Source organism: Ammospiza nelsoni, chromosome 4, assembly GCF_027579445.1.
Source record: "Ammospiza nelsoni isolate bAmmNel1 chromosome 4, bAmmNel1.pri, whole genome shotgun sequence".
Taxonomy (NCBI): Eukaryota; Metazoa; Chordata; class Aves; order Passeriformes; family Passerellidae; genus Ammospiza; species Ammospiza nelsoni.
The window spans coordinates 23,401,280-23,418,845 of record NC_080636.1 but is presented as its reverse complement, the minus strand read 5'-3'; the positions used below and the strand labels follow the sequence as shown (position 1 = coordinate 23,418,845).

At 39.5% G+C, this 17,566-nt stretch overlaps 1 protein-coding gene across 1 annotated transcript in view; it reads right to left on the bottom strand.

Moving 5' to 3' along the window:
* N4BP2 (NEDD4 binding protein 2) overlaps positions 1 to 17,242 on the bottom strand; it is a 35,690-nt gene extending 18,448 nt beyond the window's left edge. Inside the window, exons 1-9 of the mRNA XM_059470175.1 lie at positions 17,166 to 17,242; positions 12,883 to 12,997; positions 12,421 to 12,593; positions 9,478 to 9,817; positions 6,439 to 7,675; positions 5,480 to 5,604; positions 4,230 to 4,318; positions 2,639 to 2,715; positions 1,130 to 1,285 (exon numbers count right to left, since the gene is read on the bottom strand). Coding sequence (XP_059326158.1) covers positions 1,130 to 1,285; positions 2,639 to 2,715; positions 4,230 to 4,318; positions 5,480 to 5,604; positions 6,439 to 7,675; positions 9,478 to 9,694 — 1,901 coding nt within the window. The 5' untranslated portion in view covers positions 9,695 to 9,817; positions 12,421 to 12,593; positions 12,883 to 12,997; positions 17,166 to 17,242. The remainder of the gene's footprint in view (positions 1 to 1,129; positions 1,286 to 2,638; positions 2,716 to 4,229; positions 4,319 to 5,479; positions 5,605 to 6,438; positions 7,676 to 9,477; positions 9,818 to 12,420; positions 12,594 to 12,882; positions 12,998 to 17,165) is intronic.
* Positions 17,243 to 17,566: the final 324 nt, after the last annotated feature.

The window sequence follows — 17,566 nt, the reverse complement described above, 5'->3', positions numbered from 1 at the left end:
AGCAGAGATGAATTTTCTTTAGTAAGTAGTTTCTTAAGTAACTTTCTTTTGTGCTCTTCTTACTAGAGCACAGGGCTAAGAACACTTTCTCAGGAGTCAATCGCCCCCCCATCCCATTTCCAGCATTCAGTTTTGTATCAAAGCACTTTGCTGCCAGACACTTCCTCATTCAGATCAGCAAGTCTGGTAAATATACTTTTATCTAATGACTGTTGCTCTCTCCTCTTGGCTTAATGCTAAAGACAGTCTAGACATTAACTAGGAGAGAATGTGCCATTTCTTGTCAAATCATTTTTTACAATCAACTACATTCCATTAATTATCATTTCAAATACATCACACATGCAAAATCCAAGTGAAATAATAATTGAAATCAAATCTGATTTCCTGTGTGTGTCCTAGTTTTGGCCAGAACATGGAGGTTATTTTATACCACCTACATCAATGCTGGAGCAGGAATGGGAAGAGGAAGGGGGAGCAAATGAGCAGTGAGTGTGTGGTTTGGGAGTCTCAGTGGGGGCACTGAGCTGGGGATTGCCATTCCTGAGCAGGACACTGTGCACTACAATACACAGCACAATCCAGACTGGCAACTGCAGAACAGTCCTGGATACAGCCAATGGAAACCTAGGCAAGTTTAAATCAAGTATACTGAAGAGCAAGTAAAACCTGTTACCACTGCACAGAGAATACACCTTCCATCACCAAGATATAATCTAATATCAACATACAAACTTGGAAATTGTCATTTGCTCTTATTTGGGACAACATTTTTCTAAAAAACAATTTAGAGATTTTTAGTGCTTTTTATCTATAGCATACATCCAACAACACATTTCTAAGATAACAGCAAGTCAGTCAAGACTGGCTTCTTGAAAAGTAACACTGCTATAATGGGAGGCTTTCAAAAGCACTGGAAAGTTGACTAGATCCCTTGACTACTCATTTCTGACAATCCTGAAATTCTTAAAAATTAAAAAAACTATGCAGGGATTTTTCATGTTACTTAACTGTCTTTTTAAACACATTCACCATTTGACATTATTACCCAGGTTTTGTTGCTAAGAAGCTAAAAGGCTACATTTTTAGTCTTTTATTTGATGCTATAAAGCTAGTGAAAGAATCTAACCTCTGGCTTCCCTCCTGACAAGGATCTTCACTCCAACCAGCAGCTTCTGATTTGTCTGGAACTGAAGAATCCAATATTGATCTCACAGTAAGGCAGCGTTCATAGCGTTCCAACATTCTTTTGATCTTTTCTTTAGATACACCATGAATGTTTCTCCTATGAATTGAAAATAAACAAATATAAAGTCATTTCAAACTTCTGTATTACAATGACAAAGGAGAAAAATGTAATAGATTTACAGCAAGACTAACCAAAGAATTCAGGGAGCCAGATCAAAAGCTGTGAGACAGCAATTCTTTCTGTATCAGTGCACTAAGGCATTGCAAACAGGACACATCAGACAAATTGCTGCTCCACTTTTCCACCCCATCTGGTCTCCCCGTACTGCAGTTAGTTGGATGTTTTGCATAATACCAAAATCTAAAACTGTACTAATAATGCATCTTCCTCAAGTAAGTTTCAGAAAACACACTATATCAGATCCTGACAGTGATGCAGGATACCAAACTGGGTACAGAAGACTTCTGAATTCAGTCTTCTTTCCTTGGTTTTGCTAAACAAAGAACTCGTTGAGCCTTGAAGAAAACGTATTCATCTATTATTCTGGACACCCTTTGGCCAGAAATTTTCACTAACTCTGTTAAGCACCAATTAGCATTGTGTTCTGCTGCAGTGCCACCTAGAACAAGTGAATCTTGTCAAGGATAGTAAAAGACAAATTGAAAATACAGAAGAAAAAGTTTAACTTTTATTTTAAAAAGGAAAATAATCTATCTTACCTCACTTTAAAAGCAGCCAACCTTAAGCTAATCATGCAAATTCAGATGACAACAGATACCATAAAATCAGAAAAGAACTTCTGTTGGAAGGGACCTCTGGAATTCCTATACTTCAGTCTCCTACTCAGAGGAAGTACAGCTAGATCAGGTTGCCCAGAGCTTTTTGGCTGATATTGAATATCCGAAATGACTGAAAGTCTATAAACTCTATGGGCAAACTCTTTCAGTACCTAACCACCTTTAAAGTAAATGTTGGGCTTTTTTTTTAATGTAATCTGGAGTTACAACTTGATCATGTTTAGTTTGTCCTATCCCTGCACAACTCTTTTTAGTCTTCTCTATAATGTTTCAAAAGGTAGCTGAAAACAACACAACTATTCTTCTTCAATTATCTCTGCTTAAGGTTGAATAAACTACTCTTGCTCAGTTCCATATCACCTGTGAATCTGCTAAGAGTGCACTCTGTCCCAGCATCCAAGCCATAAAAAGGACATTAAAGAGCTGCAGTCCCTCCCCAGAGGGACACAGGCCTTCACTTTGCTCACACAACATTTGAACCTGGCATCTAGCCAATTTTCTCATTATATTTTCTTACATTTTATTATTCACTTACATAAGGTTCATGTCTTGCTAATTTCAGCCCTAAGTAATATAAAGTCCTGCTAAAGAAGAGGTAAGCAGCAATCATAGCTCGTACTGTCCAGTATGTTATTTTCCTTTACATTCTTACCTTTCCAGTTCTTTTGGTTTAAACTTCCACCAAGTGTCTGGTTCTCGGAACATTACTTTGTATTTGAACTGCTGAGCCTGAATAAAGAGATATAATATAAAACAGAACATGCCACATCATCCATTTCTTATTTCTATGACAAAGCACACTATATGCATAGCTTGCATACCTATGGAATAAAACCTTTGGAATAAACATTTTTGTTCAGTGTGGCACTTCAGTTTATATAAACTGAGATTTTTTAAAAAACGTTTCTGTATCTCTTGCCATAAAATTAAATGTGCCATGATGTGTCTTCTGAGACAACACTGCAAAACATCATCTCTTTCCAGATACAGCACACACATTTCTACACAGCCTCTCCAAGACAGAGGAAAGTGCACAGCTTACATTCAGAGCTGACCAGATGTGAACCAGCTCCAAAACAAGCAATTGAGTTATATTAGCACAGCTACTGTGGACAGCCTTCCTGCCACATGGGAAACTTGACCAAGCTGCAAGTAAATGGTTTCTATATAGTTCAGTCTCATCATGACAGAAAATGAGCCTACAGTCTAATCAGGAGAAACACTGCAAGTACTGTGCTGTTTCCCCCCATTCCTGTTTTCAGAAAAAATTCTTATCACTGTACCAAACACTGCACTTCTGCAAGAACTCTTGTTGCATCTTGATTTCAGCAAGCAGCAAAATAAAGACATAACTTATAAAAGAACTGCTAATCTGACAGTTGCTAATAAATGCAAGGATAATAAAATAAGCATTTTATTAACAAAAATTATGTGTGTCAAAGTCTCACTGTTCATTAATCTATTAGCACATGCAGCATATGCAAGGTATCTGCTCAAAAGCTGTCAATTATATGTATATTGTATATTTTATATATATATATATATATATATATATATATATATATATATATACTCTCTGCTGTGTTTCTGTAACAGGCAAGGAGAAATCCCAGACCTATATTACAATACTTTTTTGCACTGTATTATTTCAGTTAATCAGAACCAATTTGATAAAATAATGTTGTTCTAACTACCAACACGGTTAATGATCAATAGCAAAATACACTCGCAACTCTAAAAGTGTTGATATCCATTTAAAAACTATTATGTGAAAAGGTGGGATCACTTCAACAACAAATATTAAGTAAATCTGCATAACTACAAGCAAGCTAGCAATATTTGGTAACTCCAGCCTCCAACTGGTATTTGCCTCTATATTTAGGATGGAACTGAGTTTTCAAGTTTTACAAAGCATCAGACATCACTCATTCATTACTGTTGATTTCTAAAGCAGCTTCCAATTTTACTGATCATACAAAAGAGGAACAAAATCCAATTTCTTCAACATGTACTTTTGGCCCCAAGAGCAAAGCACTTGGCTTCGGCTTTTGGTGACTGGGCCAGGTTAATGCTCATACACCACATGACACTGAGCAATGAGTCCATGCAACACTGGCACTTTTACTCCAGACTTCCTTGTGGAATAGAAGCTAGACTGTGAAAGACACTCCCATTTTAAAACATACGTTGTTGCCATGCTAGACAATAATCTCTTTTCACATTGGTCAAATTGCAATACTAACCAAAGCAACATAAGGCTTCATCTCCCATGCTTGTATGTTTGTGTTGTCAATTATTATAGGAGAGATTCGCTTTTCAAACGCTTCTTTGGCTGAAAAATACACATGTACAAAACAAGGTAATACAGTTAATTTCATTACAATAGGGTGAACATATTAATACTCATTCTCTAAGTTTGTTCTATTTTTATGTAGATAATCCATAATGATTAACCACTGTGTAAAGAACTCTTGCCATAGCTTGATCTGTTTCAAGGCCCTTTATTTCAGAAATCCCCCCTCACATGTAAAAACTACTGAGATATGGCATTAGCTTTTGAATTAACATATGTATGATAATCAAGGAATGAAAATGCAGATGTAAAATGCATCAAGATGACTAATCAATCAGTAAATTAAACTAAAAAAACTACATGATCACCTTAAAGTGGACTTCTTTGTTGCATACAAAATTCTTGGCTTTATAACAGTCTTAAGATTAGTCCACTCTGTAAACTGTACAAAATATGAAAAACCAAAAGAATTATTGTAATTTAAGCACACATTAATGAAATGTATAGAATGTATAGAACCACTAACTTTGAGACACAGCACCATGTTTCTGTAGCCATGTTACAATGTGTCTGAACAATCACAGTTCTTGCTGAATCCCACATTTAATATTTAATTTCTCCACTAGTAGACAGCAGAAAAGGGATCATGGTTCAAATTTAGCAAGTAAAAGCTTAAAAAGACTTGTTCTATGGTGAGTTTAGCACAGGTCACTGTCAAAAAAACCCCACCCAATTATGAAATGGGGAAAAATAATTTATTCTGTCTTGCTCTTATAATTTAGTTTAAATTTGACAACAATTTTGTGTACAAGAGAAAAAAAAGATAACCAAGAGGGAGAAGATATCTGTGTATTATTTGTGTATTCATTACATACTGTATATGTATATTATGGATCATCTCAGAAGAAAATAGTTCTGGGAGATGGTGTAGGTAATATCTCTAGAAATGGGACACTACCCAAAATATATACCATTATAAAATCTGAGGACAAAACATACTCTTGACAAAGACAGTGGCATTTTTAATTGCAAAACACACAATAAATAGATGACTTCTGAGTTTGTGCTCATACTCTTTTTCTGCACATATTAAAAAATACTTCTACAACGGGGTAAATGTCACATAACAAGCCAGGCAGATTTTTAAACAGCACACAAGCTCAGAAGTGTGAGCAAGCTAATCCCTTATTTATGTCTCACCTCTTTTCCTGTTCCACTCATGTGCTTCCCCTAAGCAATCAGGATCATAATGGTATTGTCCATGTTTGTAAAAGTAATCATCAGTACTAAGAATGATTCCACCTGGGTTATCCTCAAGCAAATTCCTGTGAAAGATCAAGAAATAAACAGCTTTTTCCCCTTCTTCTCCCAAGCTGCAATGTCTACTACCATACATACTTTTTTTTACACTCTTGCACAAAACTAAAATTATTTGGAACGGAAGCAGCAAATGTAAGTAAGAGGAGGAAAAAAATCAACCTCCAAGCAAATATGATCTATAATAATTTCCCTCCCTTGTTTTTTCCAAAGGCTGAGGATTATCTAGGGGAGAGAGCTGATACAGTTTCCCTACATGTCTCTCATTTCAAAACATCAAGGGAGGTATTTTTCCATCGACATGTAGTGACATACCTTCACACTGACAAATATCCTGTCTTAATTGCATCACATGTTTCAGGTGTCAGTCAAAAGGAGTCTTAGTTCAATCTAGGCTTTCAGAAAGTAAGAGAAGGAATCAAAAATTCCCCCCAAGAAGCTTAACATATACTACTTATACAATAAAAGTTACACAGTGAAAGGGGAATTTCTGCCTGTAAAGAGCTGGCATATTTCTATTAGTGTTATTCGATGAAAACACTCCAAATAAACTGGGGCTGTAAGAATACAGCAGACCTAACACTACAGCAATGATGCTCTGCTGACAAACTCCTTTGCTCAGTGATAGAAGTTAAAGCTCATCATTCCTATTTCAATTTCCACTAGGAAAGGACCTGCAAGCAACTCTGCTTTCAGCAATTATTATTACCTATCATACTGCATGTACTGTGTAGCTTGCAATTAGGGTTTACACATTACTAATTACAACTGTCTCTGCCTATGCCAAATCCTGTACATGATAAAGCAATGTTTTTTAGAAGCTCACAATATAAATGTTCTACCTTGCCAAATATGATTTTCCTGATCCTGGAACACCTCTGAGAAGAACAAGTACTTGACCTATTAGTTGCATCTTTTTTCTCATCATGTGACAAACACGTGGTTGCTGTGCTTGCGGGAAGTTCAATTTTGAGTTTCTATCTTGATTTCCCCATACCTTCAGAGAAGAGCTGCCATCCCAGGCATTTGAAACCACTGGGGAGGAAAGAAAGGGTCCTTTTTCCGAAGTTCTACAGTCAGAAATAGGTCTCCACTGCCCTGGATTGGCAGCCACAGGAATTACAAAACTGTGACTTCCACTGGATGGATAAAACACAGGAGCCATGAGATTCCAGTGTTGTTGAGACTGAGCTGATGGTGTAGGAAAATTTAAGTTATAACCCTGCTGAATTTGCTGAGCATCTGCAAGTTTTTGTGTTTTGAAACTGGATGTTTCAGGAGAGATACACGCCTCTGGAAGAGAAGCACTCTGGTAACTGCTAAAGGCAGTCACTGCATCTTCATGTTGTTCCAGGCACCTTGAATTAGGATCTCCAGAAACAGCTACTCCTAGTTCCATAGGTCTTTGGGAGGACCCACAAGAAGCAGCACTCACACTACTTTGATCCAAAACAGTATTTTGTGTCTGATCAGAATTTTCACACGATATTTCTCCATTTGATAGTTTATATACTTCTGAAGCCACAGCATGTTGAACATTCTGGTGTATTTCCAACATATCAGAATCTTCCAGTATCTCTGCAAAACTGTCTGATGCAGATGGTGAGCTTGTCTGGATGCTCAGCTGACTCACTGGTGGCTGGGAACAGCAGAAGTTTTCTAAAACCTCATTATTTGTCTCTGCTTGCTCTGGAAAAGGTAGGACATTGCAAACCGAATCAGGTTTTTCCCACTCAGGAAATTTGTTAAGACCACCCTGTTCCACAGGGTGCTCATGTGCTATTTGGTCATTTGCAGAATTAGGCAATTCCTCACTCAAGCTGTAACTCTGAAAGGCATTTTCTAGTAGGGAATCCAGTTCTCCAGTCAGCTGCACACCAGGTGACAGTACCTTTTCTATTGCTGCTCCAGAATAACTATGTGCTGCAGTACCTTCCCCCATTCCTTCATTTGCAGTACATCTTTGCTGATTAACAAGAGGTAATGATAATGCTGCTAAATCAAAACTCAAGGTTTTTGAAGATGCTACTCCTTTGGCATGGGTGGAGAGCTCTAGAAGATGATCCATAGCATCTTCTACTGTTGGGTGAAATAAACAGAATAAAGCATGGTCAACTAAACAAACCCAAGCTGATGCACATGCAGTTTTTTGCCTGAGGAAGCATTTATTACAACTAAAGAACCAAAAGACAGTTCAGTAATTCACCTTTAAAGATAGCTTCTGAAATTCCCTTGACTCATTTCTCATTAGAAGTAAAGGCAGAATTCAATACGGACATACTGAAAAATAACAACCTAATAAACTTAAAAATTGCTATGGAAATATGTCTAAAAATTACAAATTTTAACTGGAAAAAATATCAGAGCTGGATGTTTAAATGGATAATTATTTCTAATCTATCTCATGTAGCTGAAATAGTGTAAAATGAACAAAAAACTCTACAAAGGATGAAAGAGCTAGAAGTATGCAAAGTACATTCACTATGGCCCACTTTAAAATGTCCTATCTAATATACCCTGAAAAATCCAGGATCTGCATTAATTCTTTGTAAAGCCACTAAATTGAGTAGAGGGTGCCAGTGATCAACATGAACAAAATGAAAAGCAGGCACAAACATCATCTGAGCCCTAAAGCTAAGCTTGTTTTCCTGAAAGTGCAGCAAAAACTTTAAGCTCATTTAAGTATGACTGTCTGCACTCATTAAGCAAAATCTCTGTCATCCTTCCAGCTTCTGTACTGTATGAAAACTTATTAGCACTCAAATATGGTAACCTTTCCTTTTTAAACTACTGTTTACAGTACAAGGCTATGAATTCTACGTGTTGACTGCATTCTCCAATAAGCTTTTGATAAAACTGCATTATGGTAAAGGTTGAATCTTATTAAGAGTTTGAAGCATGAATCAGTAATTCCATCAAATTCAATTTTTAAATGAACAACAATTATAACAGCACTCTCCCACTTGTTCCTAAATTTTAAACTCTGTACAATTTAGGTAATAAAAACAGTCCTTTTAATCGTTACCTAGTTTTCATACATACAAAAAAATGTCAAAATCTGCTTTCTTTGCACATATTCTTACAATAATCTCAGTTAATCACATCTGATCATATGAATGCAAATTGATTAAAATGCTCCATATGTGGCTGATTCCCCTGCACCTCATGCAGTACTTTTATCATAAGCAAATGACCTTGCATATAGAGGAATTTTAAAACCACAGAAGAATGGGAGGGACTGGGCATAAATATGAAAATAGTCTGCCAGGAGAGTTGGGTATGCAGATCAGCAGAATGTAGGGAAAGAAACCAGTTCTCTGCTTTAGTTCCAGCAAGGGTGCAGAGAACTAAACATGGCAAACAGAATTTATCGTGCAGAAACTAATCCTCAGTGAACACGACAAGATAACAGTGCAAAATAAATGTAAAACAAAAGCTCAGTTCAAGTATTTAAGGAAAAGCAAATGCTGCCAGGACCACATATGGCACACCATCAAAAAATTGTGATCTAGAACATAAAATACCCCTAGTACAGAAACAGCTTAAGCATTTTGTAGAATATGGCACAGAAACTAACTGGCAAAACCAGATTCTCCTCACAATTCCACCAGTGCCTGCTCTGTGTCACAGAACAACCCACTCCAAACAGTACCTCTATTTATGGAGCACACTGCTCCATTTATCAGGCTCACAGAAACACTGTTAAAAGTGGAGAATCTTACATGGTTGTAAAATTTCAAAACATTATTACTCACCTACTTACAAAAAGTTAAAACTCACAAATATGATTGCAACACCCACACTAACTTTTCAGGAGTTGCACCACTTAAGAGCTATCTGCACATGAAACAAAACTGTAATGTCAGCTGTATATTATTTACCTTTGAAGTCACATTCAGACAGAACCATATAAACCACACTAGGATCTAGGTCAGAAAACATCTCTGACATGCTGTTGAGGAGCTCTTCCTTATTGACATAACGCATTGCTTGTGCCACTAAGTGGCTTGGGTCCCCCTGGGATACAGCAACAGCAGCTCTGTCAGAATTGCCATTCCTCTGAGAAGGACTCCCACCAGTTTTCCTCTTCCGTGGCATTTTGTTTTCTAAGATGCAGTGTGCTTTTTGTTCTGGTTTGTTCACACAGGGCTGACAGCACCAAGCTTAAAAATCACAAAAAAAGCTCTCCTAACTGGGATAGACTGAACAGAAGTTACAGACCTGGAATTAAAAAAAAACAGAAAAACTTTAATAAAATACATAATCACATTTCCATGTCTTCTATTTAAGTAGCTAAAAGATTAAAAATATACATAAGCATACAGGAAAGCATTTTCTAGATGTCTGCCTTTTTGCTTTTCAAATGGCTGACAGCTAGAGCAGCCTTATTTTCCAGGTAACTAGACACGCAATCTGCATCTGGAAGAAAGAACAAATAGAATGTAGCTTAAAAGAGAAATGCAGGAAAGTAAAGTTTGCAATGCCAGGTGGCCAGTTCACAAATATTCCTCTGCTACTGAGGAACAGTTAACATTATGGAACATCTACATTCAGTTAACATTCAGAAACTACTCCTCTTATGAAAGTACTGGAAGACGTAACATGTTACCAAATCTTTCAAGTCTTTCTTGACTTGCCCCTATCCATGACATTTTAAGAAAAAACAGGAATTCCTCAGTGTTCAAACACTGGCAGAGAGGTTGTGGAGTCCGCAACCTCACATATTCTCAAAACCTGACCAAACATCCCTGCTTGAACCAGGCTGTTTCAGGGCTTGGGTAATATGCTTCAGGCACTCCTGCTTAATGTGATTGCTGGGTTGAACCAAGTGATATCCAGAAGTGCCTCAGCCTGGATGGAGCTTCTTTTTAATTGTTAAAAACACTTTACAACTCTATAAACCATAAAGCAAGAAGAGGCTTCTGCCCACCCCCACACTTCTGCCATGAAGCCTTTGAACACATCTAGTTACATTACAGCATCTGTAATAACTGCACTTACTGCATTAATCTTGTATAGAAAAGGAAAGCATTTATTAATAGAAATACAAGCACAAAGTACAGCATGGTCTCCCTTTTTTATTTATTTCAGTATCAAAGCTCTGTTGAGTTCTTGTGATGATCATAATAAACTAATTTATATTTTTTACAAATAATTATTCAGAAGCAAACCTTAGTAAGGCTCAGAAATTTGGAATTACAGCAAAGACTCACTATTTACCAATAACAATTACTGAGTAGGCCATAAAATACCTGTTTTTATATAAAACAGGTATTTTGCCAATGATGACCAATTAATTTAACATGTGCAGACAAATCAATGGCAGCACTTCCACTTTCACTCAGTCCTTCCCTCCCTGGATCACTGGCACACAAATGACAAGGCCAAATTAGTGCCAGATTCAAACAGCACTGATCCATTATCCTGCGTCAATCTCTTCCAACAACCAAGAGATTGAACATTTAGCAGAATGTTGACTGCTATGTTCTCAAGTCATAGAAAGTTATGGAAGCAAAACAGACAACTCTAAGATCCCAGGAGTTTCTATTATGTCTATATGGACTTTAGAGAGACAAACCAGACGGATGTCTGAAACAATAACAAGGTCAAGGAAGTCTGAAATGCAGGACAAGGAAAACAATACACAGGAAAAGGAAGAAGCAGACTTCCAAAAATAAAGGAGAAACCACAGAAAATACTAATTGGCCAGACTGAGCTGGGACAACTGCAGCTGGTTTTTTCATCACACTTTTTTTGGTTCACTTCTCTGATTAGCCATCCTTACACCATTCTTCACTGTCATGAAGGAGTATTCAACAATCACAAAAAAGTTACAGCAGGTCTTGTTTTTCAAACTTCTGTATCTAATTGATTCATCTTCTAGCCAGTAGAAAAGGTTGTCCTAATTTAAACAATGGTGCCTGTGGTAAAAAATGTGATTGTTCCTCAGTGAAAGAGGTTCACTGACAAAGGAAAGATCCTGCAAGGGAGAAAGTTATTCATGCACCTTGACATTATTGTGCAGCAATAGACTTTAAGCAGAACACTTTAAGTGTTGCCAGTGTTTAAATCTAGCTCTTTTATAATGATCAATCCTGTAAGAACATGCTGCTGAAAAACATACTCTGACTACAATTTCTATTACACACAACATCTCAAGTATAAGAAAAGCAAACAGGTAGTATTCAAGAGCAGGCAGAACACATGGAATAGAGGAAGAAAAATACTAAACTACTTTTTGAATCAAAAAGATTGCATTAGGAAACCATCAGCAGTAAAGTTTTTCGAGCTCATTACAAGGCCTTGTTTTTTAAGCAAACAGATCAGAGAAGTTTTCTAACCACTATTGAATGTTTACTAAAAGCATTAAGCAGCATGACACACTTCTGGTTTAACTGTGACCAAGTTCAAATGGAAAATAATTTATCAGTATTACTTCTCTTCATTTTTTAAGGAAGAAGTTGTCTAGCCTTGACACAACAGAAGAGTCAAACAATATGAACAAAGCTGCCCAATTTGTATATATTTTTAAATTTCTCTGAATACTTTAAGGTAGTTAACTTCATACATATAAAAGAGGTTGATTTGGTTTTGGCTGGATGGTGCTGGTGACAGCTTTTCAGTCTGGTTTACTTTTGGGGTTTTAGAACAATTTCTTAATTTCAAACTATATAAAATATTTATCATGTAATGTCCACACAAACCTTCTGGCTTTTTAAAAAAAAAAACCAAATAAACACATGCACATATAAACTGACGAGCTGGGGCTGGAAAAAAAATTCCTATTTGCAATACATAAAAAATAGCAATAGCACAGGACTTACATCTTTAGCTTCACTGAGTTGCCCCACGGTGGATCCTTTCTCATCTTTCCAAAACCACCATTGATTGCACATTTAATAAAGATCTGCTGTTAAAAACTATAATGCACTCTTCTGTCAGGAAACCATACTTTCTAATATACAAATCAGATGTCAGCAGAAGTGGCTGCTTCTTCCTGACAAAGGAATAATCAGAATATAATTAAAATTTGTATTTTGCTCACTTTAAGCAGTTTTAACACTGAGCAATGCACTTAATAGGTTTGAGTAGATTAAGCACAGCTAATATCTTAAAATAAATACCCAACACTTCAAGCTGAGTTCAACTATAAGTTTTCTTAAGGATAAGAACATCTACCTGATTTCAGTTTTTAGATGACTTCTTATTTTAAAAAGCTGACTTACATCAGGTAATGAAATAACATAGCAGAAGAATTAGCTAGAAATAAATGTAAGTTTCCTCACTTGCCATTCCACTTGGTCCTTCGCCACAATTCTTAACCATCTTGAAAAGGTTTACATATCCATGCTGGTGAAGACTAGATTCATTCCACCATGTGGGAAATTAGGCAAGTAAAATCTGGCACATCAAAACAAGATTATGTTACTTACACAACTTATTTGTAAAGCCTTACTAATGCTAAAGAACTGCACTTAGGTTCATCAAAGCGTCTGCCAACTCCTAAGCCATTGTGTACATACCAAAGATGTTAGGTCTACTCAAAGTCTGACAATTCCAGTTTACATATTAGCCTAGAGCTTACTCCTCACAAGTCTTGTGCTTCCAAACAAACTTAGAAAAAACCCAATCAGCAATAAAACCACCAAACAAAATGAAATAAAGAATAAACATCAACAACAAAAAACCCAAACACACAAAAAACACCAAAACCAACCTGAACATGTACACCTAAATTAGGTAAAGATTTAGAAACAAGTATTCTGTCACAATCCTAACATGAAAAGTTGATGGCCGAAATACTCTTCACAAGAAATGGAGATACCCATCTCAGATTTTACATCTAACTTCATTCCACTGCTCCACAGAATTAAAAACTGCTATCAAAACACAAAAAGCACTTCACTTAAGCACAAACTAAATGAGAATCCAAATTTACAAAACAAAGGAGATATTGCAGACATAGAAAGTTATTCACCTCAAGAAAGTGGCTTCAGAAAAACCATACCAGGGGGAAAGCTGAAAAGCCATTCAATTATTTTACAGAACACCCTTTCAACAAAGGTGATTTCCACATTTTTTCATTTGCACTTTTGAGGTTTCCTGAGTGGAGAAAAACTATTAAGTATTTAAATGCAAGCACAAGAGGAAAAGCAGCCAATGAAATCAAACTGACAGCAATTCATTTTGTTTTCTAGTATTTACAAAATAAGATGATTTTCTTTTTTGGACAAAAGCCACTCCTCTAAAAACCAGAAGGTAAAAAGGAAAGAAAAAAAACAGGAAATGCCTTCCAGCAGATTTTTCTCAGTGAGTGTAGGAGTAGCAAAGATGGTTTGGGAGCCTTTTGCTGTCTTCCATTTCTGCCAGCAGTCAGCAAGGGAATAAGCCACTTCATTGTTGAATGTGAAAATCTATACCCAGCTAAAGACAGTACTTCTGGAAACACTTCAAGGATCTTTCCTACCCTCTCCTTCTTCCACTCTGTTATTCCTACTGGTTGTTCCAAGGTCCTGTTCCACAGTTTTAACAAAGGTTTGTCATATCCAAACAAAGGTTTGACTCCTTTGTCATATCAAGTTCTGTCAAAGTGCAATACACTGACAAATAGGTCTAATTCCTAACTAACTTACACACACCTGCTTTATGCAATCTGTTCTGCTAGGATTTTTTTCCATTTTTGAGATTTTTAAGTCTGTCCCAGGTCAGACAGATTCTTTTGAAGCTGCTGCAAAAAAATAACTATTCCTTTGAGAACAAAACAAAAGCTTCATCCAACTACACACAAAGTTCAAGAGTACAAAACCAGCACAAACTCATCTGAAGCAGATGCTTATGAAGCAAACACAACCTGCAGGAAGAACAGAGCCATGTTTCCTAGGAAGCATTTCTTCTGAACATGCCATGTCATGAGAAGTCAACCTGCAGTGGAAGTCACCAAGTGTTTCACAGGTGACAGAAGCTGCGGAACCCCACATTGTGCAGTTTCCTTTCAGGACACAAATAGAACTCCCAGAGAGGTACAGTCAAATCTGCTGGATGTACATGATTAAAGCAGTGGTGTAGGAGGAGGAAAGCCATCTGTGAGTGTGTTCTCCACCACCAGGCCTGCTTGAAAGGAACTTCCTTTTGCTTTGTGCTGAAGGTCAAAACTAGGATTTGGGGAAAAAAATGCAAATGGCCTTGGTATTATGAAGAGTGCAGATATGCAGCATGACAAACTAAAAAAACAAACAAAAACAACCAGTTATTCTCCTTGTTTAGGAGGAGAAAGTTGTTGCTTGGGTTTTTTTGGTTTTGAGTTTGTGGAGTTTTTTGTGTGGAAAATAGTAAAGAGTATCTGCAAAATGTCTTTCCACTTCTAGGGACATTTAGAGATATTTGATCCTTTTATAGCTTCCCTTCTATGTCCTTCTCCCATACAGCTCACAGCCCTCTAAAGCATGCTGAAGAAAGGGTTTCCCATGGCAAATTTGGCTTTGAGGGGAGACCGTCCAGGATGCTGAGCTCTTGGGCTACCTGGGCTGTCCCCAGTGCAGAAACCACACAGCCCAGCTGTGTTACTGTGACCTATGCCCGATATCTGAAGTGATGCTACAGGCTCAAACAAAGAAGAATCTTGTGGTAATGTTGATGCTTCTGCAATTCCACACCTGACATCAGTACTACTGCTTAAGATTTTATTCCAACTCCCCACTACAAATCACAGAGAGGTATTTGGAAAGAGGAAGGAGAACTCCAGAAGTCCTGGAGCTGCAACTTGCCCACATCATGCTTCCAGAGACTATTCAAAACTCAGCCTTACTCAGTTCTGACAGGCAATATAACTGACAGCTAATTAATGCCCTACTGGCATTCTTACAGTAGCAGAGCCTCTGTAAGAAAAACTAAGGCAGCAACCTCTTAGAAGTCAAGGATTATTTTTTTAATGGAGTTGTTCTGCATGTAAATTTAGCTCTACAAACATTCCTGAAATAGTAATTTGACTGTGTCAGCCACTTAGCATAGACTACAAAGTACACAGGCAGGAGTAAAAGACAAGAGACTGCACAACACCTGAGACCCAAAATCCCCCAAAGCCCCATATGTAACATTTTTATATTCCCTCTATATCAGTGGCTTCCCCAGATGAAATGCATTAACACTAATACAAAAGAGGAAGAGGATTTTAAAAAAAATGTAAACAAGGCAACAAGAAATAGAGAGCAACTCCATAGCTAAAACAAAACAAAAGCCAAGAGAAAGTAAGAAAAACCCTGTATTTATTGAAAAATAAAATACCGGATTTTAACACGTGCTTTGATGCTGTTAAATTTTCCTCACCAGTTCTTCACACAGTCTACAGGAACCCGAACTGCACACACGTGCTGCAAGCATGTGACACACGCAAGCCCCGTCGCAGCCAGGGTGACTGTGCCGGGAAGAATGAGGGTTAAAACTTTCAACCTTACAAACGCATACCATGCTTAACTTTTTCTGCCTTTCTTTAATTTTCTCCGTTTGTATTTCAGCTTTTGGCTCTCAAATCACAACTAGAGACGGGTTATCTAAAACTTTCACTGTTTTTGGAGTTCTAAAGAAGTTACTCTCAACTTTTCACTGTAAGGTTCTCCTACAGGACTAAGATGCAGACTAAACTTTGTCAATGCATTGTATAAAACAGCGTATAAGGCTCTCTTAACAGTTACACTGTCCTCAGTCTTCCAGTAACATGAGTTAAGAGAAGTACTGGTAAATACGGTGGGGTTTTTTTCTTGCTTTTGAAGCCAGGCTCCTCCAAAGTCCCAGTGACCTTATGGTACTTGACCAGCAAAACCGCAAATCCTGTCCAAAGCACGGAGGGATATTATGCTACAAAGGTCACAAACAATCTCACGATAAAGACATTTCAGCGGTTCTCGACCGTAAGAACGAACAAGCCCTTAGAGTACTCAGAATCCTTTGATTTCATTTTGAACGGGGTGAATTTATCTTCGCGACACGAAGTTCACCGGCACCCCGCACTGCTCGCTGCGGGGCGGGCGGCCGAAGCCTTCACACCGGCTCGCCGGCCCCGACCCTTCCTTCAGCGGCCCCAGCTGCCGGCAGAGCAGCACTCGGGATTATGCAGAAGGCCGCGCAATCCGGTGACGGGCGGAGGAGGGCAGGCCGCCGGCACCGCGGCGCTCACCACAGCGGCGGGGAGCGCCGAGGCCGCACGAAGGCCCCGGGGAGAGCAGGCCCGAGCGGCGGCCCCAGCCCGGCGGCGGAAGGGCCGCCCGCGACCACACTGCCGCTGCCACGGCCGCTTCTCGCCGGCGACGACCCGCGCCCACAGAGCGGCCGCGGGCGGGCGGTCGGTCAAGCTGCGCCGCCCCCGCCCCGCTGCCTCCCCTCCCACCCGCAGGCAACTCCTCTGCCGTAACGCCGGGGACGGGTCCCCCGGGCCCGCCGCCATACGGGACGCGTCGCGGGGGCCGCCCGCTTCCCGCCCCCGGGAGACCGCGGCGAACAGCTCCGCGCCCTATCGGGAGCGGAGGGAGGGCGAAGCTCCTCCCCGGTCCCGCCGCCAGACCCCGCCGGCCGTTACCTCGCTCGGCTCAGCTCAACTCGGCTCAGCTCGCTCGCTGCCGCCGGCGGCGGGCGCGGGGCTGCGGCCGCGGGAAGGGGAGGCTCGGGCGGGGCGTGCGCCGCGGGGACACAGCGCCGCTCCCCGGCCGCCCGGGGAAGCGCAGCCCGGGAGGAGGTGCCGCGCCGCCCCCGCCCCTTCCCCTGCCCGCCCGGGCCCGCGGTGCCGCCCCGGCCGGCTGAGGGCTGAGGGCCGCTCCGCGCCGCAAGCCGGCTGGGAAACCTGCGTGAGAGGGACCGCAGAGCTGCGCGGTGAGAGCCGCGCTGCTGGGTACGGTGCTACGTGGCTGAGTTCAGCAACGGCGGGGGATCGCCGGCAGCTAGCGCGGTGACATCTCTCAGCCGTGTAGTGACAGGTTTCAC